General features: G+C 35.7%; 1 protein-coding gene across 1 annotated transcript in view; it reads left to right on the top strand.

Annotated features, from left to right (window-relative positions):
- Nucleotides 1–26,146, top strand: part of STX8 (syntaxin 8) — a 352,021-nt gene that overhangs the window by 190,466 nt on the left and 135,409 nt on the right. Inside the window, exons 7-8 of the mRNA XM_044675211.1 lie at nt 6,268–6,369; nt 15,537–15,598. Coding sequence (XP_044531146.1) covers nt 6,268–6,369; nt 15,537–15,598 — 164 coding nt within the window. The remainder of the gene's footprint in view (nt 1–6,267; nt 6,370–15,536; nt 15,599–26,146) is intronic.

Genomic DNA, 26,146 nt, shown 5'->3' with positions numbered 1-26,146 from the left:
AAACAAAATGTATTAAATACCCACTATGTGTCAAGCACTGTTCTGTTAACACAAAATAGAAAGAAAGACAATCCTTTACTTTAAGGAGCTTAGATTCTAATGGGGAAAGACAAGACATAATAGGGAGCTGAAAGAGTGCAGGGAATTAGGGCCATAGTGGAGGAAGTTCTAAGAGTCAAGAATAGAATTGGAAAGGGATGAAGACACGTCTGACATAAACACTTCCTTTAACATGAAGGTTTGGGGAAGAACTGGCCATTCACGGATGGCATAGATGTCCAGGATAAAAGAAGAGGTTACGGTGACATGGTATTAAGAGTAGAGCCTGGAAAAAAATATGTAGAAGGCAGATTGGAGAGAACAAGGAGGCATGGGCATTATTGTCTGTTTCTGGCAGTTACATGGGAGAAGGAAAAAATTTTCATTTAAAGAAGAAGGAATTGTGAAGGTGATTTAAGGGCTTTGGAATTGTAAAATCAAATGATTGAATATGGATTACAGAAAAGTGGAAAGATTTGAAAAGCTGAAGGAAAAGGAGATATAACTAAAAGAAGGCAGACATAATTGCAGAAGAAACAGTTGAACTAAAGGAAGATTTCAAGAGGAGATGGAATCCAATAGAACTTGATAAAGTAGAGAAAGAAAACTTGATAAAGTAGAAAAAGTTACCAAGAAAGCAGAAGGACTTTAATTGGAGGATAATCATGTTTCGTGGAGATATTTGGTAAAAAGAGATAAATATTTGGTAAGAAGAGGTTGAAATGTAATGAGAGGATGAAAAAAGGGTTTGGTGTGACTATCAAAGTGTTCAGGTACTGGAGTGTCAGGGTATTAATTGAGTGTTGAAGATGAGAGAGTGACAGCTCTGGAATTAAGTCACCCCTAAGCAATTGCTACACCATTTCTTCAGGAAAGCTGTTAAGAAGCAATTTATATTCACAAACATTTATAAAGCATCTTCTTTATTATGGGCTGGCACTACCAGATAGGATACTAGTCACTGAAAATATCTTTAAAAAATAAAATTATCCCTGCCCTTCAGGAGCTTAGCTTCTATTAGGAGTGAGATGGAAATCAGTCTTTAGAGAATGGGCAGAAATGGTAGAATATGAAAGACAGGAATATAAGTATTTTTCTGTTTCCTATGGCATAAACTCAGTGATTAATTAGGAATCAAAGATACCTTTTCACTTAGCAAGTTGACGTAAGTTTGCTATTAGAAAAATATAATCTCCCTGCTTTCCTAAAAAGGAAAAGGATAACATGACTTCAGGTTTTAAGAATATCACTCAGATTCAGCTATGCAAAGGAATTTTCTTGGCTGTCTCCTGACATTTTATAAAGCACTAGTTCTTGCATCTACCCTAATGCCAATAATCAGTTTGGCTTTGTTGCCCTGCTATGTCTATTCTCAGCTTAAGCTTGCTTCTCACCTTCTGATGATCCAAGTTCATACATATTGTTGTACCAGCTGCCAGGGATTATTCTCTAGAGAACTTCAGTTATTTATGAGTAAGCTTCTTTTTCCTAAAAGTCCCTAACATCTGGACTGATTCCTTTTTTCCCATTATTAAATTTTTAGTTAGATCCCCTTTCTTAATTTAGCTCAATTCAGCAAACATTTAAGTGCCTACTCTGTGTTATCCAAAATGTTTTTATTCTATAAGGAATAAAAAACATCAAACCAAAACAAAAACTACCCTAATGGTACTTTTTTGCCTGATCTAGGAATAGGATTGGGAAATAGAAAATGATTCAAGGGGCTCCTAATCACTCTAGGGAACAAGGATAGCATGTCCTGCCATGATTAGGTAACAACCTATAGAAATGTATAAGGGCCAAAAAAATCTAATAATAATAGCTAACATTTTATAGTATTTTAAAGACTCCTCTAAAGTTCCACTTTTATGTCCTAGCAACTTGCTCCTGAGACCTGTTTTTCTTGGTCCCAGAGAGAAGAATCAGGAGTAGTGGTTTGGTTTCAAAGAAGCAGATGTAGGTTTTATGAAAGGAAACATTTCCCAATACTTAGACCTACCTAGAGATAGGTAGACAACTTCATTTTCTTCATTCATTGGGGATCTCTTCAAGGGTTGAGTCACCAAGTTTATTGAGAATATTCTTCAGATATCCCCTGAAATATTTTCCAATTCTTCCATTCTGTGATCCTGATTCTGTGATTCACTGAAGCTTTCCAATTTTTCCAACAGTTTTTGTTGATAAGTGATTTCACTGCCCATTGTTTTTTAGATATGGACATATGAAGCATTAATATCTACCATGTATTCTGTTCTTTCATTCTGTTTCTCTTTTTTCCTTTAGTATCAGTTTTTATAATTATTCTTTTGTGTACATTTTGAAATCTGGAAGGGCATATTCTACTTTATATGCCATCTTTTTTGTAGTTCTTGAAACTTTTACCCATCATCTTTACCATGTAAATTTTATTGGTACTTTGTTCCTCTAAAGTAACTTAGTGGTATTTTGATTGTTATTAAAATAAATATATACAATGATGAAGGAGATAGTGACAATTTTTACTGTATTTGCCAGGAAATTTCTTGCCATTTGATAAACCTTGCCATGATTTTTGTTAAAGTTGTTTAGAGTTATTTCTTATAGTTCTCTTCTATGTCTTGATATGTTAATGTCCAGATTGATTTATTTTATTATTATTGTAGATGCTACATTTTTGCCATCAGAAACTGGGACTTTATGCAGCTTGGTGCTAGAAAAAGAAATATATTTGGTTGGCATAGACTTATTTTAGATCTCATTATTTTCCTAATCAATCAATCAATTTTTTTGAGTGATGCTGGAGCCTAGGCTTGACTTTAGTCATTCCCCTGGTAGTTTAGGTCCAATATTGGAATGAAACAGAACATCTTCTACAAAGATCTGGCCATCAACAAAAGGAGATTTATTCATCCATAGGAGAATATTTATTTAATAATGATACTCATTGAGGATACGTACCATGTTGATTCATCCAGACTTAGCTCTCTTGCCTCTTTGTTACCCAGGGTGGTCTGCTGATCAAGCATTAAGGAACATCTTGACCCTTTTGTGGCTTTTTATACTTAGGTGATTGGAAACCATCATCAGAAGTCTTAACCTTAAGCCCCTGAATTTTCACTCCTTTTGAGGAAAAATTAGTCTAACTTGTACAGAACGAGGCCTTACGATATTGTTTCTACCACAAGTGCCTGAGATCGATCGATCGATCTATCTATCTATCTATCTATCTATCTATCTATCTATCTATCTATCTATCTGTCTGTCTGTCTGTCTGTCCGTCTCTGAGGAACAAATGAGTTAATATATATAAAGCACACTAAATCTTAACATGCTACATGATGAATGTTAAGAATAGACACTTTTTTAATATCTGATTTCCTTGGGACTATTTCTTAATATTTCACCATATAATAATAATAATAATAATAATAATCTTATTAATATATTTTGGATCACTTAAAGAATTCCTTTTTTGATCTAAAGTTAGTTTGTGTTACTATTGATGTGAGTGCTCTATTTAGTGATACAAATGGTAGCCCATCCACACTACTCTCATCTGTTGGCCTATGTCCATGCCTTCCTATTAGCTCTCTATGAGGAAGTCACCCAACACAATGGAGACTCTTTTCCATCACTGGTCCACATTATTTTCTTTTGAGTTATGGGATACCACAAGTCTTATGAATTAAAATTGAAGGTCTTCTTAAGAGCGAGTGTATGGCAAATTCCTAAGAAAAGGGGCATAAAGGAACAGAAAGAAAGAAAATAATTACATTAAGGAAATCCTTTTTTTTCTTTTAGTGTTTTTAGTGTTTTAATGTAAATTGAAGATTTTATCTGAATCTAATGATATAATGATAATGATAGATGCTAGACCTATAATTCATTTGGTATGTGGAGAGGATAAGGAAGCATCTTTTAATATCTTTTTTAGTCTGTAGCTTTTCTGTAACTTAGGACTCTTAGGAAATTGCCTAGAGCCCTGATAGGTTAGGTGATTTTTATACATGGCCAGTATATATCAGAGATTGTACTCAAACCCAGGTTAACCATTCATCTCCAGAAAAGGAATTGATAGAGTCTGTATACAGAAAGAATACCATTTTCTACTTTATTTTCAGAGGGGGAAGTACAAAGAGGGAGGGAGAGAATGTGGTATTCATTAGAAGATGAATGTCAAAAATTGTTTTTACATGTAATTGTGAAAAAATGAAACATTACTGAAAGGAAAAAAAGAAATTTCATATGATCTTGATAAATTTCTCTAGTGCTTCCTGTAACCTCTTTATTGTATTTTTTTATATTTAATTTTTTCATATTTTTATTGTCATGCAAAGCATACTTTCATATTAGTCATTGTGAGAGCACACTCATACATAAACCAAAACCCCAAAATAAAACCATAAATACACTGATGTGAAATATAACTCCAACAGTTCTTTCTCTGGAGGTAGATTGCATTCCCCATCATAAGTCTTTCAGTATTGTCTCAGATCATTGCATTGCCAAGTTTTTACAGATAATCATCATCCACTATTGTTATAGTATACTATGTTCTCCCAGTTCTGCTTATTTTATTCTGCATTAGTTCCTGCAGATCTTTCCAGCTTTTTCTGAAATCATCTTTCTTATCGTTTGTTATAGCACACTAGTATTCCATTACCAACACGTACCACAATTTGTTCAGCTAGTCCCCAGTTGATGGACATCCCCTTAATTTCCAATTCTTTGCTACCACAAAAAGATCTTGCAGTCTCTTGTAGGATTTTTTCTTTTTCTTTTTTTCATACTTTTGATGTTTAACTTTAATGTGTCCAGGAGAGGAGAATCTTTTGAGTTTTTGTAGATAATACCCTTTCCATCTCTTTGTTGGCATCCTATGGATTCTATTTGTATATTATGGTTTGTTTTTCATAATTTCAGAAAATATTCTCAAACTACTTCTTGAAATATTAATTTTTCTAAAATTTTTAACATACCGGTAATACTGAGATTCTTGTGTGTTCTCCTCATCTCAAGGTCTAACACTTATATCTGAATGTTTTTCATTTCTTTCTACTGTTTATTTTTTAGCTTATTTTTATACCTTGTCTATATTATCAGAAATTGTGTTTTCTGCCAGAGTGAGTTCGTTGGATGTTTCTATTGATCTCTTCCCCTTTTCCCAGCTTTGATTATATTCTTTATGTTGTTCATTTTTTCCTATTCTTTTCTTTATCTATAAATTCTAGTTTCAGGTCTTGTTATTTAAAATTTTCTATTAGGTCTCTCATTATTTGTTCTCAATTTTTAAAAATCTGTATTCATCTTTCTATTTGGGGTATCTTTAAGGATGCCATTCATTGTTTTCCATTTGCATTTCTATTTTGTTTGTTTAAACTCTTACCTTCCATCTTAGAATCAATACTGTGTATTGGTTCCAAGGCCAAAGAATGGTAAGGGATAGGCACTGGGAGTTAAGTGATTTGCCCAGGGTCACATGGCTAGGAAGTGTCTTTGGCCAGATTTGAGCCTAGGACCTCCTGTCTCTATGCCTGACTCTCAATCCACTGAACCACCCAGCTGCTCCCTTCCATTTGCATTTCTGGAAATACTTTACATCTGTTTCATTGTTTTAGGCTTTAAAAAAATATATTGACACCTTTTTTCACTTTACTGTTTTTATTTGTTGGCTGATTGTTGACTTGTATGATTGTTTTTCTTTGACATTTGCATTGTTTAATTTGAAGACTATGAGAAATTTTGCTACCTTGCAACTTCTCTTTTTAATTTTAATGAAAGCTAAGCAAGTTCATATTCTATTTTATGTTCCACTTAATGTAAACACTTCTATGCATATCTTTTCTACATTCCACTTGTAGAGTTTTCAGTTAACTTAGGCATAATATGGTATTGTATCATGTTGGGATTTAAACCTTCACTTCCTAGTTGCACAGAGAAAAGTATCATAATGGGTATGTACATTTATGATTCTCATGCCTTTAAATGTACTTTTCTTTGTCTTTTCACTTGTGTATTTCCTTTTTTTAATCTTTCAGTGGAAAAATTCCATTGAGTGAATATCATATATTGCCTTCAATACTCCAGAAACCCATTTTGTGTTATTTTAAAGATGTAGCATTAGAAAAGAGGAATTTTAGTTTTCTTATGAGAGAATTTTTACTAGAAAAGAACTGGCAAAGAAGTATTATGATATAAAATAAGTCATTCCCAATCATTAATGCTGCATTTTATGTTTTTCTCTTCTAGAGATAATTGATGATCTTGCCAACCTGGTGGAGAATACAGATGAAAGACTTTGTAATCAAACCAGACGTGTGAAAATGGTAGACAAAAAGTCAACATCTTGTGGTAAGAGAAGTCTCACTTACATTTGTATGCTTCTTTAATGATTTTAGTTTTTGAAGTAGTCCAGAACATGATATATTTGAGGATATATTTAGGTTGATCTATCCATTAGGTAGTTTGAAATATAGACATAAAGTTCAGAGTAATAGAAATGCAATTGTGTTGTAACACTGCCAAAGGTAATAACTTAGGCAATGAGAATAGGTGATATTTCCAATGGATAAAGCTTAGAATAGAGTCTTGGACAGAAACTTGGGAGTTGGCAGTGCTTAGGAAATGGGATGAAAAAGGAGAAATCAGAGAAGAGAACTAATATGTTGTTATAAGGAATTAATTTAATGTTCATTCTGTCTCCTTAGGAGCAGAATTTATAGGTTAGAAGAAGTTTTATTAAGTTCATTCTGTTACTTTAAGAAGCCAGAGCAGACAGCTCTCGTGCTCTGTCACTAAGAGGTCTATCAAGAGAATTCTGTGAGTTCTGGGGTCCAGTCTTTCTGACTTCCTTGGGAGTAGGTTGCTGGATCATTTCTCTCAGACCAAGAAGATCTATCTGTTGGTTGTTTGAGACAGTTACTTTCAGGGTTGAGATACACATGCGAAGCTGAGGAAGAGTGTGTTTCACTGAGAAGTTTTCTCCTAAAGTGAGAAATAGCTGCCAGACGGTTGGCTTTGTCCACTCACTCTCATTTGGGAGCAGGCCTGTGTCTGAGTCCATCTGCCAGAAGATTCTAACAGTTATCTGACAGTTGGCTTCAGGCAACTTTTGGTTTTTCATAGATTACTTTAAGGAGTTTATTATAAAGGTTCTTCGTTTAGCATAGAGTAGTGAGATAGAATTTAATCTTAGTTTAGTGAGGATAGTTTAAGGAGGTCTACTCTGTAGACAAGAAGAAGCTGAAAAAAAAAGCTGCCAGTTTGGGGGGGGGGGGGCATTTATTTAGAGATTTTAGAATAAGGTTAAGAGATTTCCTATCCTATTCCTAACTCCTAGTTTCTATCCTTTTATTCCTCTTCCCATAGAAGAAAATAAATAAGGGTTGTATCCAACTGCTTCCAGCCTTCCATCCACTTGCCTATAAATTAGTTTACCCTAATAGCTTGGCATTATCAACCATCTATAAATACTTGGTAACAGCTTTAGCTGATCAAATACAAACTTCAGTTTAACAATAACAATGTTCAGAAGCAGTAGAGAACCAAGAGAGAAAAAAATTGTGGAAGCCAAGGGGAAATAATAATCAATAATTTGAAAGGGGGTGAGTTATGTAATATAGGATGTTAGCATTGCCATGTTGGCTTAGAGCAAACCTGTCAGTTGCCCTGGATGGAATGTTGAAGGGGGCATGAGCCACTGGTTAGATACCAACTGGCAGTTGAGCTGAGTTTAAAAAGCCCTGGAAACCCAGGGCTGGGTTCTTCCCTGACCTGACTTCGTCCTGACCACTCATCTACCCCTTTCCCCCTGGGCCCAGAAGGTGGGAGAAAGGGGTGGAGGGATTGGAAAAGGGTGGTGGGAGCAAGAATGTGGGAAACTAATCCTAGTTATATCCATAGGACCAAATCTTCTTGAGCTCCTCAATATTATTAATTATCATCATTTAAAAGATTTGCCATTAGATCAACTCAATTTCCTAACCAGAGACCACTTCACTCCGGCTGAGGGCTGTCTGCCCTCAGTCAGCCTAGACCTTTCAAGGACCTCAACCAGCTTTAGCCAGATTACCTCTTAACAATAGACTTTAGTATTACCAAGCCCTCTTACCATTGCCTTGTTCCTTCCCCAGTTACCAATAAACCCCATAGCCTTAACTAGTGAATCCTGTGGTTATTTCCCTACCATCAAAGGCTAGGAGGACAGGCAACAGGAAGGGATTCTGAGCAGTTAGGACTGGAACAAACTCCATTGCTGAGGGGCAGGAAGCTCTACATCCACTTCCTGCCAGTCTGCCATTAACCAATAGGAGGCTGTTTCCTCAGCAGGGAGGGGCCAGCTGCCTGACATCTTAAAGGAGCCTGGGAGAGCAGTGAGATTTCATGGGGCCCAGTTCTCAGGATTTGGATCCTTGTACTTTTATAAATAAGTTTCAAGCCCAATTGAGGTTGCCCACTCCATCCTAACAATCAGCACCATCCTCCTGCTAGCCTTGTTATCAGCTCAAGGCCCCTGTTGACCCACTTTATTCATTACAGTTAAGAACATTAGATGCTGCAGAATAGTCAAAGCTACAGAGTACCATAAAAAGTTAATTTAATTTGGTATTAGAAAGTGCCTGGAAAGAATAGTTTCAGTAGAGTGGTGTGAGTTGAAGGTAGAAAGTATACACTAATATTAATAGAAGCTTGTTTTTATTTTGAAATATTTACTTTTATTGATTAAAATTTACTTCAACATATTATACAGATACCAATTCACAACATACAGCCCCTGATGGGAGTTTGATAGCATAACATGTTATATTTACATGCTACATTAGAGAGGAAAATTTTATACTTTCTTAGTAAATACTTTTTTTGTCCAATGATTTTAATCTAAGTTGTTTTTTGCTCTTTAAACTTGTTTTAATTCATGTAATATTGTTATCTCTTGTTCTTTTGTTTTTGCATTGTTCACTCTGCAATATGTCACACAAGACTTCCCATATATATTTGTTTTTAAACCTCTACCTTCTGTCTTAGAATCAATGCTAAGTATCAGTTTCAAAACAGAACAGTAAAGGCTGGACAATAGAGGTTAAGTGCCTTGCCCAGGGTCACACAACTAGTAAGTGTCTAAGGTCAGATTTGAACCCAGGACCTCCCATATACAGGGATGACTCTCCACCTACCAACCCAATATATATTTGAATTGATCATATTTATTATCTCTTATGGCATATTTATTTATTTAATTGTTATTTGGAACAGAATTTGCCTTGCCATATTTTCCTGCTAAATTTTGTGGATATTATATAGAAATGTTGTTGGTTGTTATGGCTTTATTTTATATCTTGTTAGTTTTCTAAAACTTTCATTTCAATTAACTCTTAGTTGACATTTTCTAATATTTTCTGTGTAGACAATAACATTTTTTACACAAAGCAGTAATTTTGTTTCCTTTTTGCATGTGTTACTCCTTTTTTTGTTTTCTCTCATGCCACATTTAGATTTTTTTAAAACTGTGTTCAATAATAGTGGTGATAATTCAAAACTTTTATCCCTGATCTTCTTGGAAATTCCTCTAGTTTCTTTCTTTTGAATATAATCCTGGTTCTTGGTATTAGAGAGATACTGATTACCATGTTAAGGAACGGTCCATTTATTTCTGTATTTTGAAGGTTTGTTTTTTATAGTTTGCTGATTTGTAAAATAGAAATGAGTATATTGTTTCAAAACAATTTTTTTCTGTATCTCTTGATACAATCATGTGATTTTAAATTGTTTTTGTATATTGGATCCAGTTTTCCTGATGTTGAACCAGTCTCACCTTCTTGACATAAAATCTTTATTGGTAGAGGGCAGCTGGATAGCTCAGTGGATTGAGAGCCAAGCCTAGAGATGGGAGGTCCTAGGTTCAAATGTGACCTCAGACACTTCTCAGCTGTGTGACGCTGGGCAAGTCACTTGCACCTCATTGCCTACCCTTACCACTCTTCTGCCTTGGAACCAATACACAGTATTGACTCCAAGGCGGAAGGTAAGGGTTAATTTTTTAAAAAATCTTTATTAGTCTTAGTGTGTTTTCCTTTTGATGCTCTTCACTAATATGTTATTTAAAAAATTTGTGTCACACCAATGCAACTATCAACAATTTGGAAATAGGTCTTGATTAATGACACATGTTAAAACCAGTGGAAATGCATATCGGCCAGGGGATGGGGGGGGAAGTCGAGGGGTGAAGGGGAAAGTAAGAGCATAATCATGTAACCATGTTAACTTTTCTAAAATATAAATATTAATAAATGTTTAAAAAATAAAATAAAAATTTGTGTCAATATTCATTAATGACATTGTTTTAAAATTTCCCCCCTAATTTTCCTTTCCCTAGTTTATGTATCAAAATCATCTTTTTTAGTAATTCTTTTTCTATTTTGCAGATATTTTATGTAATATTTGAATTATTTGTTCTTTGAGTATTTGATAGGGTTTACTTGGAAAATTGGTTTTGGCTCTTAATTTACAGGAAAAAACACAATAAAACTATAATAGTTGGGGATGTCAATGTACCTCTTTACATTTAACCATAATTAAAAAATAATTAGATGTGATAGATCTTTGTTACTGAGTGGTAACATTTTAGTTTCTTTTTTTCTAAGCCTGTTTAATGAAAATCCTTATTTTTTCTTAGAGGTGTTATATATATATATATTTGTATATATTCATCTATTTTCCTTTTCATAATTTTTGGCATATAATGGGCAATGTTATTTCTAATTCCTTTATATTTGTTACTATTCTTTTTCTGTTTTGTCACTGAAAATTTGGTTTTATCTACTTCATTTTTTTTCTTTCAGAAAACCAACTTGTGCTTTTAATTCAGTGATTTTTTTTTAACTTTTAGTTTCTTAATCTCTGCTTTTTTTCAGAATGTTTATACCAGGAGACCACAGAGCATAGGGACAGGGCAGGTGGTAAGGGTTAGAGGATCTTAGGAGGCACCAGTAGAACATATTTCAAAGCCTGTTGTCTATAGGAAAGATGAGTTCCAATCCTTCTTTTCTCTCATATACATTATGCATATTCTTTTAGCTTGTTGAGGTAAGATTTTGTTTTCCAAAATTAATCGTAGCCTGGATGAAACTATTTGAAACTTTACCTAATACAATTTAGTCGTCTAAATTAATTTCTATTTATAGAACCAAAATGCAACAAACTAAAAAAAAGTTTTGAAGGTAGTATTCAGACTTTTCCTGATTCCTTTGTATTTAATTCCCACCCCACCTCCCATACCCTCTAAGTCACACTGCTCTCTCCTGGTTCTCCTTCTACATGGCTATTTCTTTCCAGTCTCCTTTGCTGGATCTGCATATAGTCTATACTTACTAACTATAGGTGTCTTCCAAGGCTCTCTTCTGGCCTCTCTTCTCCCTCTCTGCTGTTTCACTTGATGATCTTCTCAGTTCCCATGGACTCAATTATCATCTCTGTGTTAATGATTTTCAGATTTTTTTGAATAAATAAAACTGAATGGCTCTTCCTTCCTGATCTTCTGATCACCTGCCTATTAGAAATCCTAAACTGGATATGTCATTGGCATCTTAAGCTCAATATGTCCAAAAGAGATTCATTATCTTTCTTCCCAAGTCCTCCCCTCTTCCTAACTTTATTTTTTACAGTCAAGGACATCATCTTTTCAGTCACCTAGGCTTACAACCTATGTGTCATCCTAGACTCCTTAATTTATCCCACTTCCCCTCCTCCATATCTAATCTGTTGCCAAATTCTATAGATTTTGTCCTCATAATAGCTTTATATATTCCTCCCTCTTTCCTTTGACACTATCACCTTGTTGTAGGGTTCTTATCACTACACTCCTTGATAGAAGCAGCAGTCTTCTAGTTGGTAAACTTCATTCTGTCTTTCACTCAGCAGCCAAAGTGATCTTCCCATGGTACAGGTCTGACCATATTTCTCTCCTTCTAGTCTAGCCTCATTCAGTAAACTCCAGTGGCTCCCTATTATTCCAGGATCAAATATAAAAATTTTATATTTTTTACTATTTGTTTATTTATTTTGTAAAGATGATTAGAGAGCCCCTCAGAGATGATATTTGAACAGATAGACTCGTAGGTGTATTAAGCCTATGAGGGGCCCTCTTCACCTTTACTTAGAGGGCTTCAAGGGGTTATCTCTATTAAAGATGTAGCTACAGAGTGAGACAAGTGCCTGAGCTCAGTCAAGGACTTTTGGGTTTGTGTAAAAGATGGGTTGTCAAGACTTTGCAAATGGCTTGACCCCTAAAGTCCCACGCAAACCCAGTTCCCTGTCGGGGAGACAGCACTGGTGGACAGATCTGGGTTTGGTGCTACGAGCTTGTTTAGAGCTGTTCTCCCCCTCCCCCCCCCAAAAAAAAACAAAAACAAAAAATCTTTTCCCTCCTATCCAAACCTAAGGTGTATCACAGGAAGCTATCCGACTGCATATTCCTATAAACTGGGGTAGTTTATTATAATTGTGGAGTTGAGGAGGGTTGAGGGTTGAGGGGTAGGTAGCCCTGTCTTAAGTACAGGGCTACCTAGCTCTTAAGTACAAGGAGTTCTTTGGCCCAGCCTAGCCAATGGCTTTGACTGAGAAGCTTGGTCCTTCCTTCCTCCAAGACTGTCTAACACTAGTCTTCTGTCCAGAGAAGTAAAAGTCTCAGGTGACACAGAGTTGAGATGAGACACTTCAGGCTGAACCAGCTGCCTACCAGGTCCAGGACCCCTTCAGCTGCTGAAATGTCCTTTTAGTCTCTTTGATGTTATTCAGGCTCTCTACTGAAAAAGCAGGAACACTAACAGGTCTTCTAAGTATCCAGGGATAAGCAGGGATGAGAAGGGATGAGCCAGGTCTCAGGGCTCCAAACTCCAAGATCCTGAGAGCAAGCAGGACCTTTGTCTCCTCCCAAGTCCCAAAACCAAAAGCCCCCCATCCAGGGTTCTTTTCCCACAAGCCTCTGCTTTCCCCAATTGTCATTCTCTTACTCCTGCATTCCATGCTTGCAACATCCTATTCCCACATTTCTCCCCTTTTCATTTGGTGACCTAACCTAGGTCACCATTGTGAAATTTTATACTTACCAATTTACCATTATCTATTTCCAACTACTCCCCAAAAAATAACAAATGCCCCTCTTCCTGCATTATCTCTATGCTAAGCTAAGTCTACCTATTTTAAGAGATTTTGCAGGAAAGTTTTGGGTAATGGTAGTTTTGGGGTTTACAACAGTGAAAGTAATACAAATGTTTCAACACAACAGTCCTTGAACAACATCAACCTTGCTAATAGTAATCCTTATTCCTGCTAATCCTAAACTAGTACAAATAGTTTACCATCTATACTTAATATACAATTTATCCTGACTACTTCCATGAACACAATTTCAGTGCGAGCTTTACAATCAACAATCCAACTTCTCAACTAATTGTTTTTGCCAATGCAGCTTAATTCTCTCAAGTTGAAGTAACTATCTAGTCTATGTTTATCTTAACCCTTAATCTATTCACTAATTGTTACATATTATTTTCTAAGTCCTTACCCTATTCTGTACACTACTTTTACATACAAAGAATGTAATGCTATGCTACATATTTACAGACCCTATTTCTACATTGCCAACCTATTTTACAAGTATTTATAACTATTCACGAAGGCTATGTATATATGATACAATATTATACATTTTTTTTTCTAATCCTGATGTTAGATAAAAATATCTTTTTGATCTTTCTATTTGACTAAGACCTTATGGAACTAACTAATATTATATATGTATATATATATATATTTTTTTTCATACACACACTCTTTACAGAGTTGCAAGTCTTGACTCTCGTTTATCTACACGAGGTCTCCAAATATACATTAGTTTTGTCTTGTGTTTTTTGTGTCTTTTCATGTGCTGTTTTCATGCCATATACTTACTCATCTTCCTTTTTGAGTACACTTCTCATGTTGCCTGTTGGGTCTCTTCATTTCTTCCTAGTTATGTGTGTGTTGGATGTTTTCCCTATTGTGTGAAGTTAATTTTTGTGTTTCTGTGCAATCATCTCATTCTCTTATGTTTTTGTTCTGTTTCCCTTTTGTTCTCTTCTTGTATTTACAAATTTGTAAAGTTCAAAGTCTTATCTGTCCATTTTTATCTTGCAGTCTTTGTCTCTTCTACTAGCAACTTTTGTTCTAGCTTCCCCTCTGGGATGAATTTCTTGTTCTTCTTTCTGTTGTTTTTATTTGACTGTCATCTAATTGTTGACTGTTGGGATCTCCTCTTGGTCTGAAACATTTTGTGTACTTGCTCTTTCTTTTATGGTGATGCATTTTGGTGTGTAAACATTACTTTGTCATTTTTCAGTACTGTGTCTTGTGTTCTATTTCTCTTTTGCTTTTGTCTAAATCTTCTGAATTGGTGTAAGGTTTTTCTGGTTTAACATGTGAACAGTGTCTTTGCTGTTCATGGTCAAGAGAAATAAGGTAAACCTAAAGGATGTTAGATAACTAGCTAGGCACAAAGTGTGTATGTAATCAGGCTTTCAAAGATTTTATGTCTCTGATTTAACTGTATTGTTTGTGATGGATTTCTATTTTGGTCACTGTCTTCTTCATGTATGTTTTCAATTTTGATTTGTATCATTTATGTGAACTCTCTGAGTTTTTGCCTTGATGCTTTTACAGATGCTGGACTCTAAGTTCCTGACATATACCAACTCTAAAACCGTTGCAATATCTTGGCTAGGTTATGTGCATATCCACATACTGGTGTTTTTCTCCAGGAAATGTAACTGTGTCCATCATTGGAACTAGCAATTCAGTATTGCTTAAACCCTCTCATCTATTGTGTCTGCATTGCTACAGTCTGCTCCACATTCCCCCAGGGATTTATTTTCTATTTCATTTGGATCCCTATCCACATGCAATTTTGGATTTGCTTGAGAATGATGATTTAAGAATATTGGGATACTGTCTTTGTTGTTTGAAGATTCTATATGTATTGTTGGCTTGAATTATTTCACTTTTCTTATAACTTGAGATTCAGTATTGTCATTTTGTTGGTGTACTTGTATCATTGGTGCTTCTATTTCTGTTCCTCCCATATCCCATTGTTGTTCTTCAACTACAGTTGTATCTTGTTGTTTTGAACATTCATTTTGCCTTCCCTTTGCAGTTTGCAATAGACTTGCTCTAGCATGGAGACTTAGGGATAGTATAGCACTGTCTGTGTTTATCGTTTTCTGTGCAGCTATTAGTGATTGGAATTCTTTGACATCCAGATTTAATGTTGACTTTCCTAGAATTTCATTTATATTCCCCTTTGTAATATCATCCCTAGGTCTTTGTCCCCAGGAGGTCTTCCGATATGAATATTCTGAGATATTGCATTATCCTCCCCATTGGACCATTCTGCTGTTTGTTTATCTATTTGCTTGTTTGGTTGAGTTGCAGTTTGATTAGAAAAATTGGAACATTGAGATCTGTGTCTCATTTGCTCAGTTGTTAAGGTATCATCTTCTCTGTTATGTTACTTTTGCTTTGTGCTGAGAAATGTTGCAATTGCTTGTTGGTAGAATGTATTTCTTTATATTCTTTGCTTCCTAACCTAGGGCTTGTTAGTAATTCAATATTTGTGGTCCAGATTCTGTTACAATATCTCTGTTCCCTTCCCCTTTGTTTGTATCTTGTTCCACTGTTCCAAAAAATTTAACCCTGATCTCTGCTACATCATTTTCCAATTGGATTTCTTCTTCTATCTGCTCTTTAGTTTTACTTTTTGGATCCCACAAGTTTATTTCTATGCATTTTCCTTCCCTTTCATTTTCCCCTTTTCTTTTTTCTTCTTTCTTTTTGGTGTTACCCCTTGCATCTGGCTTCATAATTGACCTTATTTGGATGCCCCAGAAACTACTTGGGAATATCTGGGTTTTGTTCCTTGTTGAATATTGTAATGCAGGTTTTAGCATTGCCATGTATGGCTTAGGCAATCCTGTCAGTTGCCCTGGATGGAATGTGGAAGGTGGCATGCACCATGTGCCAGGTGCCAACTGGCAATTGAACTGAGAGTATAAAAGTCCTTGGAAAACCAAGCCTGGGTTCTGTTTTCCCTTGACTTCATCCTGATCACTCAACTACCCCCTTCCCCTGGGACCCTGGTTTGAAGGGTGGTGGAACATGGGAGTTTTAGGATTAGATTAGAGTAGGGTTTTAGGACCAATCTTCACACCAGCTTAACAATATCTATTTTCAACATCAACTAAATTAGCCAGTAGATCTGATCAATTTCTTGACCAGAGACCGCTTAGCTCTGGCCCTGCCAAGACCTTCTTATAACCTGTTGCCAGCTTCAGCCAGGCAAACCATACCAACAGTTTAGCAAAAGCAAGTCCTCTTACCTTTGCCCTGTTCCTTCCCCTGTTGTCAATAAATCCCATAGCCTTCAACCAGAGAATGCTGTGGATATTTCTTCACCACCAAAGGCTAAGGAAGATAGGCAACAAGGAGGGACTTCTGAACTGTTATGGTTGAACTAAACTCCATTGCTGAGGACAGGAAGCTCAAACATCCACTTCCTGACAGTCTGTCATCATCCAATAGCAGGTAGACTCCTCAGCAGGGAGGGGCCGGCTGGCTGACTTCTTTTTTTTTTTTTTTTTTTTTTTAAACCCTTACCTTCTGTCTTGGAGCCAATACACAGTATTGGCTGTGTATTACCACAGAAGAGTGGTAAGGGTAGGCAATGGGGGTCAAGTGACTTGCCCAGCGTCACACAGCTGGGAAGTGTCTGAAGTCAGATTTGAACCTAGGACCTCCTGTCTCTAGGCCTGGTTCTCAATCCACTGAGCTACCCAGCTGCCCCCTGGCTGACTTCTTAAAGGAGCCTAGCAAATAGCAGTGAGGTTCACTGGGCACTCAGCTTTCTGGGTTTGGATTTGAACTTAAAGCAAGTTCATTCCCAACTGAGTTCGCTCACTCCTTCATAACAATCAACTCCAACCTCCTGCTAGGCTTGTTACTGGCTCAAGGCCCCTAGTGATCCTTTACCCCTTATAACAATATACTGTTGCATACTAGCTAAGTCTGGGCTTTCAGAAAAGCTTTTGCATTTGTGTTCACAAAATTGTCAGTGATTTTCTTTTTTATTATTGTTCTATGACCTCTTGTTATTGTACTTTAAATCTGTTTGTGCTTTGACTCTGCATTCACACATGTGACCTATTTTCCCACACAAAAAGCATCTAGGTAAATTCTTTCTTTGTCTGGTTTGTTAATAATCTCTCAGGCTTATATGCATGCAAGGTGGCTAGATTTTTTATTTCATCTATTTCTTTTTGCTTTATGGTGTTATTTGCCTCTTTGAGCTGCTGTTTGAGGTCTTTGATAATATTATCTTTTTCTCTAGTATTGTCTCCTTGTCCCCTGAATAAAAATGTAAGATGCTGTTTTTCTTAAATAGTCTAGACTAAGTGACTCCCACCCTGAACAATGCAACCTGAAATATGCTCTTATGGGCAAGCTGCTTCCCTTAACGAATTGTCTCTGGATGTGTTGGAGATTTTCATCATTTAAATTTTAGAATCCTAATATTGTTTCACCAGCTTCCACTAGTTCAGTGATGGGCAAACTTTTTAAAGAGGGGGCCAAAGGAAAGGAAATGCTGATCTGCCAATCTGTTTCTAAGGCAACTCTTTTGAAATTTCATTGTATTGTATCCTACTCATTGTATTAGTCAGATTAGGCATAATGTTGTGCCACTGGATAGAACATTTCAGGGGGCCACCTCTGGCCCACGGACCATAGTTTAACCATCACTGCGCTAGTCTATTGAGATACAGGGATGGGCATTCTCCTATTTCCTGCCTCAAGTGTTCAAATTTTCCCCAGGAATCGGGTCTTTTGGCAAAATATTTCATGGCTTCTACATGATCCTCCTGTGATCTCCTCAAATATGCTAAATTCTGGTTATTTGAAAGTTCTAGGTCAATCCATTCTTGGGGCCATGATGTGAGGTTGGGGTTGTTTGGGGTTTCCTGGATGAATCGATCTTTTTCTGCAGGAGTAAAAAGCTCTCCTAAAAGAATTCCCACATCCCCAAACGTGGGATTATAGAGACAAAGGCCGCATTTTAATTCTTTGATTGCTTTGAATGGGTCCAGGAAAAATTTTGGCATACACTTTTCCAAGCTATCTAGGTCCCCAGTTGTAAAAGGTTTGTGTAATTTTAGATGGACTATCCCTGAATCTTCTTGTAAGATTGTATGGTCTCTTATCAGTAAAATTGGTACAGCTGCCTCAGCTCCCTCAGCTCCCTGTATTTTCTCTTTTACTACAGTTCCTGCATTTTCTGGTGTTTGGTCATTTGGTGGTGTTATGGTTGCATTTTTGTTATCCCTTTCCTCTCTTAGTTGTCATTTAGTTCAGCAATCTTTTTCCTCAATGCTAGAAACATAATATTCCCATCAATTCTTTGTGTTCTAATAATGCCTATTATTCTATTGATCACTGCTTTCAGGGCATAATATAATTGCTCTAAGGAAAATAGTACCCCCATGGTCCCAGGCAGGAAGGAAATCAATCTACCCAGTTCTCTTTTCGACCAACTAAAGCTGTCATACAGACTTATGAAAAAGTATATGTAATCCGTAATCATAACAAAGAAAAAATTATAAATCATGTAGGCAAATTGAATCATTAGGGCAGTGTAACCCATAATGATAACTATTTTTCTCTCCATTGTGCTTTGGAGCAGAAAAAAAACTTCTTGACAGGAATTTTTTGTTTTTTACTATACCACTTTAAGACTCAACCCCTCCCTTCAGAATGAGTGGTGTTCTGATTAAGTTGTGTTGCTAGGTAGATTAGACCAACTCCTTTCCAAGATGGCTACCTCCTAGTTCCTACTCCGGCTTTACACTGTTGACTGCCTCAACCAACTCTACCAGGTTAGAAACCTAGCCTGGCTCTGCCAAAACTGTTTATTTATTTATTCATTCATGTGTTGTTTATTTACATTTTATGCCTTGCCAGTCTTATTATATTTGATTTCTTTCTTATATGCTCTGTGATCTATTGACATTCGCTTCCTTGCTGTTCCTCACACATAGCATCTTTCATTGGCTATGCTTCAAACTCCCTCCTCATCTCTATCTTCTGGCTTCCTTTGCATTCTAGTTAAAATTCTACCTTCTCTAAGAAGCCATTCCATATCTCCCTTACTGTTTTTGTCTTCTTTCTGAGATTATCTCTGATTTATTCTGTATTGATCTTATTTGTACAAAATCATTCAGCTCATTAGACTGAGTTCCTTGAAACCAGGGACTGTATTTTTTTTTCCTTACTTTTTTTTGTGTCTCCAGTGTTTAGCACAGTGTTTCTGGCATTTAGTAGACACTTAATAATTGCTTGTTGACTTGACTTTAGTTATAAATTTAGCCTCCTTTTTAATCCAACATATTTAGCTGTAATAGTTGATGCTCTTGTTGCTCATACTATGAAAATCAGTCTGCTCAAACTTTGCAATGTAAAATTTGCAAACTTTACATGCTAGATTCCAGAATTAATTCATCCTTCTTCTTTGTTTATTCCACCATGTTTTTTATTATCGGCAGTTTGTACTCCAGGCTTTATAAAAAAGGAGAAAGGTTGTCAAACCAAATTATTCCTTTTTGTTTAGTAGTTTTTCCATCATGTCTGACTCTTCATGACCCCTTTGAGGTTTTTTGGAACAAAGATACTGGAGTAGTTCGCAGTGTCTTTCTCCAGGTCTCTTTACAGCTAAGGAAACTTAGGCAAACATGGTTAAGAGACCTGAGAGGTTGTCAATCACTTGGGGAATGGTTGTGCAAGTTGTGGCATATGGTTGTAATGGAATACTAATGAGCTATAAATGACAAACAGGATAAGTTCAGAAAAACCTGGAAAGACTTACATGAACTGATGCAAAGTGAAATGGGCAGAATCGATAGAACAATATTTGCATTAATAGAAATATTATATGATAACCAGCTGGGAAGGACTAAACCATTATCAGCAAAACAAGTTTCCAAGGGAATCATGATGAAAAATGCTATCCACAAACAAAGAAGGAACTTTTGGAGTCTGATTGCAGACCAAAGCATGCTATCTTCCACTTTATTTCCTTCATGAGCATTTTATTATATGTGTAATGTATGTTATCTATCACATGAGCAATATGTAAATATGCATTGCATGAAAGCACTAGTATAACCTATAATAGACAATTTACTGCTTTGGGAAGGGCGAGTGTTACAAATAAAATTAATATAGAAGGATATATTTAATAACATTTGGGTTTTATTTAAAGTCATTTTGATAGTTATGGCCATGTGCCTGATAAGAGCTCATTCAAATTCTGTGCCATTACCTCTGCCCACCTGGCTGCTTCCTAGGAAAGAGAGCATCCCAATCAAGTTCTGAGACTTTATACCTCTGTCTGCATAATCACACTTCCTGCCACCTGTATTACGTAAGAGGAATCATGGGAAATGTAGTTTTCAAGTCCCCTAAACATCCACAGGAAGTTTCTATCATGGATCTCAATATTAAGACCCCTAAATTTCTAATATCACATTCCCCCTGAGAGCAGAGAGAGACTGGTCTCGTCGAATGCTCTTGTAAACATAACTAACTTTTAAATTACAGAAATTTGGGGATAAAAGAAAAGAGGACAAAAACAATGAACTTTTTGCTAGCCGCATTGACAAAAAGCCAATTAGGGGCAGTCCCCTTTGGCATAAGAGTGTACATTCAAAACAAATGCATTCAACTCCCCATAGTTCAATCAACTGTACCCCAAAGTTCATTTGGATCTTCATGATCCAGTGAAGGTTCTTCAGGCATCTTCATGGTGCCTTCTCCAAACAGGTTCGTTGTCTGGATTCTGGGGAGATGGTAAATTTCTTATCCTGAAATTACTCTGAAAGAATTTAAACTTTACATTATAGATTATAAAACATACATTCCCTTCTGAGGAGAATTATACATTCCCCCCTGAAATTATTCTCAAAAGAGTTAAAATTTTACATTATAGATTATAATACAGACATTATGATTATAAAACTTACACATCCCTCTGAGGAGAATCAATAACATATTCTCCCCTGAAGAGGGTTAAGGCCAGCACCCAGATCAGCCAAGGATACATGGCTATTCATAACACGAGGAAGAAGAGAGGGAGGGAGAAAATCTGAATCCTAAAATGTCAGAAAACAATTATCAAAATTGTTTCTACATGTAACTGGGAAAAAAAGTAATTTAAGAAAAAGACACCCCACTACCAGAGAAAAAACTGAGGAAGTTTGAATGTAGATCAAAGCAAAAAGTTCTTTTAAAGTGACTTGCCTAGGGTCACACAGCTTAGAAAGAAGTATCTCAGGCCAGATTTGAAATTAGGAAGATGAGTCTTCCTTACTCTGGGCCTGGTACTCAATCTATCATGCCACCTGAGAAGATGGATTTTGCTAAAGATGCAAGCAATATACAGGAACAGGGAAAAGCAGAAAGAGAGGCATAGAATTTTGGTGAGAAAAGGATTATGAAAGCCAATGGTATTTTGGGAAAGGGCCATTGGAGCCAGGGGAGATTTGGTCTTGGTCTCTTGGAGTAGAGACAGCTCTGAACCTTTTTCCTGGACTATTTCCAGCATATCCTGAGCAAAAGTTATTCTTGGGAAGATCTTTTATATTCCTGTATCTGTTTCTGGATTCCTGACTCAGTGAAATAGCAGTCTACCTGGAGAGTTTGCCCTGAGGGTGACTATTCTGAGCCAGCAGTGAACCTCTCAACCCTGAACTACTAACATCCTAGAGGCTTGATTAATTACTTAGCCTAGGGTTAGGTAATGTATAGATACCATCTAGATTAGAGAGGAGTCTGCCAGAAGATTGTTGTTCATTGGGGTGTTAGGGTTTCCTGATACTCGTTTTCCTGATACAAACCAATCATCCTGTACTTCTATAAACCATCTTATAAAGAATTATAGTAGTCAGATCAATTGGTCATAAGGAGATATTCGTTTGGGTTTATCTCAGAGAGAGGGAGTTTATTTTGATTGGGCAAAGCCAAGGCCCAATCAACTGCCATTCTCTCTCTCTAGCTTTTTGTCCTACAGGGGAAAACACCCTAGGAAGCTAGGAAATGTAAAATTTCTAGCAAAACACCATTTCTTTTTCCTGAGGTATTTATCTCTCTGGCACAGTTGTTGTGTTATCCCTTGTCACACGGGTTAAGTTGACCCAACTCAGGGAGCCAAAAGGCACTCACTCCTTAGAGTACTATAGGAACTGCCCTGCTAGATCAAGTAATCAAAAGCCTTGATCACTAATTACATCCTTGTAGGGGTTTCTCAAATCTCTTTTAACAGTTCTCAAGAAAAGGACAGACATCCATCTTTGATCTCTGTCTCAGAGGGGAGGCATACTGTTAGGTCAGGTCTTGTTAAACCCTGACCACCTGTTACAACCATCTTTCAGGGGCTTCCCAATTTACTTTTAACAAACCTAGCAAACATCTAGATAAAAGATTAACATATACAGTTGTCAGTGTAATAATCAGCCCTATCTAGTAATACAAACAGATTCAAAGTGGTCACAAGTGGTAAGGACTAAGAATATTTTATACTTGGGAGTACAAAGGAAACTAGAAACTTTAATATAAGCAGACCATGACCACCTATCAAAAATAAGCTTGTGTTTAATCAGTTATTTTAAATATTTCTATTTTCCCTGGCTGTCTTTACTCTTCTGCCCTTACTTCCTAATAGAAAAAGAACCAAGTCAGTCTAACTTGACTCATATTATTGGACACTGTTTAAAGGTGAGGAATACTTTTACTTGACCCTTTGTATTTAGGAGAATAAAAATTAAGATGAAAAGCTTGCCTGTGTCCATCAAAAAAAGGGGAGATCTTGGAGCATTTTGTATAGGCTTTGAACAAATATGTCTGATTACATGGCAATTGAGGACATTTTAAAAATAAAGACTGACTTGTAGAATGTCACTGTCTGTGAAGTTCTGGCTTCAGAATAGTTGGCTTATTTCACTTTCTTTTCACAAATTGATATCAGAGATTAAGTTGAATTTAAGTTCTTGCTTCAGTCAAAGAGCCAGAATCCTGCCTACATTTCTGGATAAGGCTGGTTATTTTATCAGCAAAGGTGGCTCTGCTAATTGCAAATGGCATAATCTTGAGCAAATTACTTCTCTCGGTCTTAGTTTCATCATTTTTAACATGAGACATTGGTTATAGCTCTACAAGCTATGTTGTATATAAATATTGACTGTGTTCTTAAAATGTCATCATGTTTCTGGTACAGAATAGATTGATTTTTAGAGATGGACTTTTAAAAGATTTCTTCCCTTTTTCAAATTGATATAAATTCAAGGTCTTTTTATATATTTTCAAAACTGAGCACTGAAAGTTTTCTTTCATTTGACTTTTAGTGGTAATCAGGATGTATTTTTACAAAATTTCCTTAAAATTTTGGTTAGGACAATTTATGTTAATTGAAAAGATATCATGTTTTTAAACTTTTTTATAATTTTGAATTGTTAATTTCTGTCCCCACTTTCTCCTCCTCGTGAAGACAAAAACTTAGATATGGTTTATACATGTATAGTCATACAAAATACATTTCCATATTAGCCATGTTACAAAAGAAAAGAGACAAAAACAAGAAAAATAAGTTAAAAAGAATAAATAATTTATACATAATTGATCATTGCACAATATTGCTATTACTCTATACAATGACCTCTGATTCTGCTCAGTTCACTTTGCATCACTTCATATAAGTCTTCCCAGGTTTTTCTGAAACCATCCTGCTCATCATTTCTTATAACATAATAGTATTTCATCACAATCCTATACCATAATTTGTTCAAACATTCTCTAATTGATGGGCATTCCTTCAACTTACAATTTTTTGCCAATACAAAAAGAACTGCTATAAATATTTTTGTACATATAGGGTCTTTTCCTTTATCTTTCATATTTTTGGAATAGAGACCTAGTAGTAGCTGTGTCAAAGGATATACACAGTTTTATAGACCTTTGGACATAGTTTCAATTGCTTTCCAAAATGATTATATCATCTCTTCCTTGATTTTTAAATAGACTGGCCTTACCTTGTTTATTTAAATAAGGTAAGTAGAATTTTTTAAAAGTAGGATTGAAAATATCAAGATGTCTTTCTTTTGTCACCCAGGTCATTTCTGGGCCACCTCCTTCTAACCAATATTTGGTATATACTCAGAGAATACATATTGATTTTTTTATTTTAATACTTTTAAGTAAAATATAATTAAGAAGGCAAATCTACTGTGGTTTTCAGAGCTCAGTATAAGTGAACAGTATAAGTGTACTGCTTTATATTATCTATATCATTTATTAAGATTTACAATTTACTTTTTAATTATTAATGGTATTTGCTCTCATTTGTCAGTCAGATGTACATTGTATATAGATAAGCAAGTATTCAAAAACTCCCTGACTGCTTTGACATTTTATCCTCAGATCAAAGATGTTCTCACAGTCAGTTCATTCTCAAATTGATCTTTTTATGCATTCTGTTTCTCAGAAAGGTTAAACTTCTTGTTCTGAAAGAAAGGATTCAAATTCTTTTTCTGCATTGCAAGAATTTTCTTTGGGAGAGAGGTTATCTCAAAATTTTATGTTTTTAACCTATTTTCTCAGATCTGATTTTTAATAATAATATTTTATTTTGAATAAAAATTTTCCAGTGTGCCATAATACTTTGGTATGCTGAGAAACTCTTAAAAGTATGAAATGAAAAATTATAATTTTTTGGGTAGTGTCTTATATTTTTGTAAATATTTATAATTTTATTAAAATATTTTCAGTTTGTTAGCATATAAGTTAGCCTAGTGGTTTCTGATACATTTTATTTCCATTACCATTTGTTATAAATTCTTTCATTTCATTTTTGGTCATTTGACTTGCCTCTTTTTAAAAAATTACATTAGACAGCAGTTTTATTAGGCTTTTAAAAAAAGCTAGGTTTTTTTATCATCCTGATATTCTATTTACCATATTATGCATATTTCTGTTGATTTTTAAAATGCATATTTTTGTGCTTTAGAGTGAGATGATTTTTATCACTGTCTCCTCAGTTCATTTAAAGTTTTCCTCTAAAGATTGCTTTAGTTTTATCTGACAAGCTTTATTATGTCATCTCATTATTTAGTATTTTGTTTAATGCAATAATTTGTTTCTCTGACTTATTCTTTGACCTACCCATTTACCTAAACTTGGTTTCATTGCCTAAGCCTTTTTGTGCAATTCATGTAGCTTTATGTTCAAATATTTAAGTGCTATGCTATGTAGTTTGTGTATGTGTGTGTGCATATGTGTACCCACTTAATATTGTTTCATCATTGGACAACATGAATTAAGGGCCAGCCTTAGTGTTAGGAAGATCTGTTTACATTTTCTTTCTTACAAATACTGGCTATTTGTGCCTAGGCAAGTCACTTCACAATTTAGTGCCCCAGCAATTCTCTGAGCCATTATCATTCCCCTCAATACCACCATCCTTCCATTCTTTCAGGTTTACAACCGTAGCATTATTTTGGACTCTTCACTCTCTCTCCCTCCACATAGCCATTCAGTTGCCAAATCTAACTGTTTATTCCTCATAATATTTCTCACTTCTGCCCTCTTTTTCCTCACTTATTTAGTGGAACCTTATTTTAGGCTTTTGTCACATTCCATCTAGATTGTTATAACCAGTTCCTAATAGATATCTCTTCCTTCTCTTTTTCCACTCTGGTCCTTTGTACACACTGCTGCCTAGTGATTTTCCTTAAGCACATACCTGACCTTGTGGCTTGTCAATTCCAGTGGCTTCTTGTTGCCTTGAACATAAATACACATTACCCTGTTTAGCTTTCAGAACCTTATTCAGCTTGGCTTTCAACTAATCTTTTTAGCCTTATTGGATATAGCTTTCCCTTCCATACTCTGCAGTTCAGCCAATCTGGCCTTCTTTCATTCTGCTTTTTACTCCGTCTCTTTCTTTGATGCTTTACACTGGTGTCAACATGGAATCTAGAAGCCCCCAAACTTGTAGCCTAGAAAG

This window comes from Gracilinanus agilis, chromosome 4, assembly GCF_016433145.1.
Source record: "Gracilinanus agilis isolate LMUSP501 chromosome 4, AgileGrace, whole genome shotgun sequence".
NCBI lineage: Eukaryota > Metazoa > Chordata > Mammalia > Didelphimorphia > Didelphidae > Gracilinanus > Gracilinanus agilis.
The sequence above is the reverse complement of the archived record's forward strand: the minus strand, read 5'-3'. Positions and strand labels throughout refer to the sequence as shown.